General features: G+C 17.9%; 1 protein-coding gene across 1 annotated transcript in view; it reads right to left on the bottom strand.

Annotated features, from left to right (window-relative positions):
• Positions 1–2159, bottom strand: part of LOC102678952 (acetyl-coenzyme A synthetase) — a 23019-nt gene extending 20860 nt beyond the window's left edge. Inside the window, 1 exon segment of the mRNA XM_006624654.2 lies at positions 1770–2159. Coding sequence (XP_006624717.1) covers positions 1770–1858 — 89 coding nt within the window. The 5' untranslated portion in view covers positions 1859–2159.
• Positions 2160–2527: the final 368 nt, after the last annotated feature.

The raw sequence follows: 2527 nt of genomic DNA, 5'->3' as shown, positions 1-2527 counted from the left end.
AAAAATAATATATATAAATTTTTAAATTGAAAATTATTTTTTAAATATTTTTAATATTTAAAATTAAATTAATTAAAATAATTTAGATTAAATATAATATTAAAATAAATAGAAATAATTCAGAAAAAAGAAACAAAAATAAAAATAAAAAATTTAAATAAATCTAAAATTATATAACATATTAAGTTATATTGATAATTATGTTAATGTAATATTAAATTTTATACATTTATTTGTTTTAATTATCTTTAATATTATTTTAAATATTTTGATGATTATATTGAGTTAAATACCATTTTATATATGATATTTATTTCGAGTTTGATCAAAATTTAGTTGTAATTAAATTTATTAAAAAAAAAATAAAATTCTACATATAATAATTACAACTAAATGTTGACTAACTATAACTAAAAGATATAAATATAAATGTAAAGAAATATATTAATACATTATAAAAGAATACTATTCATTTCAGAAGAAATATATGAAAGAGTCATAAAAAAATCTAATATTAAAGATAAGAATAATATTATATAAATTAAAGATTCAGTTATTACTGCAATAATCAAATGAAGCAGCATAATAATTTTATTTTATTGAAATATTATAGTTAAATACAGTTTGGAGACATTTTTTCTATAAACACGAAAGTTAAACATTTTTTTTATTTCATAAACTAGAATTTCTTTGATCTAAATTAGAAGATGAATAGAAATTATTTCATAGCAAATTATTATAAGAATCAATATCATTGTTCTATTTTCATGATGTATATCATATTATTAAAATAATTAAAATTTACAAAAAATCAGTCATATTTAAAACGCATATGCAATCTAATAAGATTAATAATGTAATAACTTTTCTTTAACATATATTATTTTTAATAATTTTTGAAATTTTTGATAATTAAAAAAAATTTTATAAACTATAATTTATTAATTACTTATTATTAAAAACTATAAGATATTAAATGATTTATATAGTAATGATATATTCTTTATATAAATTAAAAAAAATTAATGGAATATTATATTTATATTCAAATAATAATAAATCAAAGCATATATATTATATATCTTATTAGTATTTTTATAATTTTTAAAAAGTCATTTGAAAATAAGAAATTTAATTGCTTAAAAATGATGATTTGAGTCTATTTAAAATCTATTAAATTATTTATTAAATTATTTAAATCTATTATTCTTAGAATTAATTTTTCTTAAATTTTTAATCTATATAAAAAGGATACATTTAATAAATATATTTGATATTTTGTACATTTAGAACACATTTTTATCAATCAATATTTATTTTTTTTCTCCTCAGTAATTCTAACACAGCCACATTTAATTACGTAAGTCTTAAAAAAAATTATTACGAATCAAGATCAATATTGAGATTAATTTTCCTTCAACAAATTGTCAATAATTATTAATTAAAAATTTTAACAAATGATTTTGAAAATAAAATTTTCTTTTATAAGATAAGATTTCTTTTACAATAAACTTCTAATTTTTGGTCAATGTTATTAATTTGCGTTAATTTTAAGTTTTAAAAAAAATTTTATAAAATACTAGCAGAATTTTAAAATTGATTTGATAAACATTACAAGTGAAAAGTAAAAGTATATAATGAAGTTGACAGAAAGGGGATGAAAAATGTTATTTATGAGATGTCAAAAGTTACATCGATGGTAGATGTGTTATCCCTCCTATACCGACTAAGCTTTACAGAATCTACCCTATTTCAGATAAACTACTCACTTCTCATGCATCCTTTTATATTGTTCGAAGCTATTACAGTATGCTTTTTTCACTAATTCTGGATTGGGGTAGTATAATTTATCCGCCATTTTCAATAATTTCAAGTTTTGATCTTTTACAATTCCACAATCTCTTAAAAGAGACTCGTGCGGTCAATCAATAATGTATATGCTCTAAATGTGATAATCACACTTTAACACTTAACTTTAACTCGTTTTAAATTTTTTATTTGAAATTAATTTATTGGAAAAAATAATGGACGGATATCACAATAAAAAAAATTTGGGGTGAATGGAGTAGACACAGTGTTTGCTCGAAAACGTGCACCTCCGTTCTCTTTTACGTTACAGCTCGGCTGATAAACTGTGACTGGATAGCGATTTAACAATACATTCCGTCGTCCAATGATGGCGTCGTTAGTATCGAAAAAAGTATTGCCAGGGACGTATTCTTAAATATGAAAACAATAATACAATATTTATACAATACATAAAACAAATTTTATATTAAATTCTTTTTATTTAATGAATAAAAAAATATTTAATGAAAAAAAATATAAAAAAATTAATGATAATTTTATTTTTTAATATTATTATAACTACATCACTAAATATTAGTTTTTAAAAAATAATATGTAATAATAAAATAACAAATATATGTATAAAATAATATAAATAAAATAAATATTAATTTTTTTTAAAAAGTACAGAATTTATCAGAATTACAAGTTTTAAATAAATGTTCAGTTAAATAATTGT

The sequence above is a fragment of the Apis dorsata genome, unplaced genomic scaffold (assembly GCF_000469605.1).
Source record: "Apis dorsata unplaced genomic scaffold, Apis dorsata 1.3 scaffold_1088, whole genome shotgun sequence".
Lineage (NCBI taxonomy): Eukaryota > Metazoa > Arthropoda > Insecta > Hymenoptera > Apidae > Apis > Apis dorsata.
The sequence above is the reverse complement of the archived record's forward strand: the minus strand, read 5'-3'. Positions and strand labels throughout refer to the sequence as shown.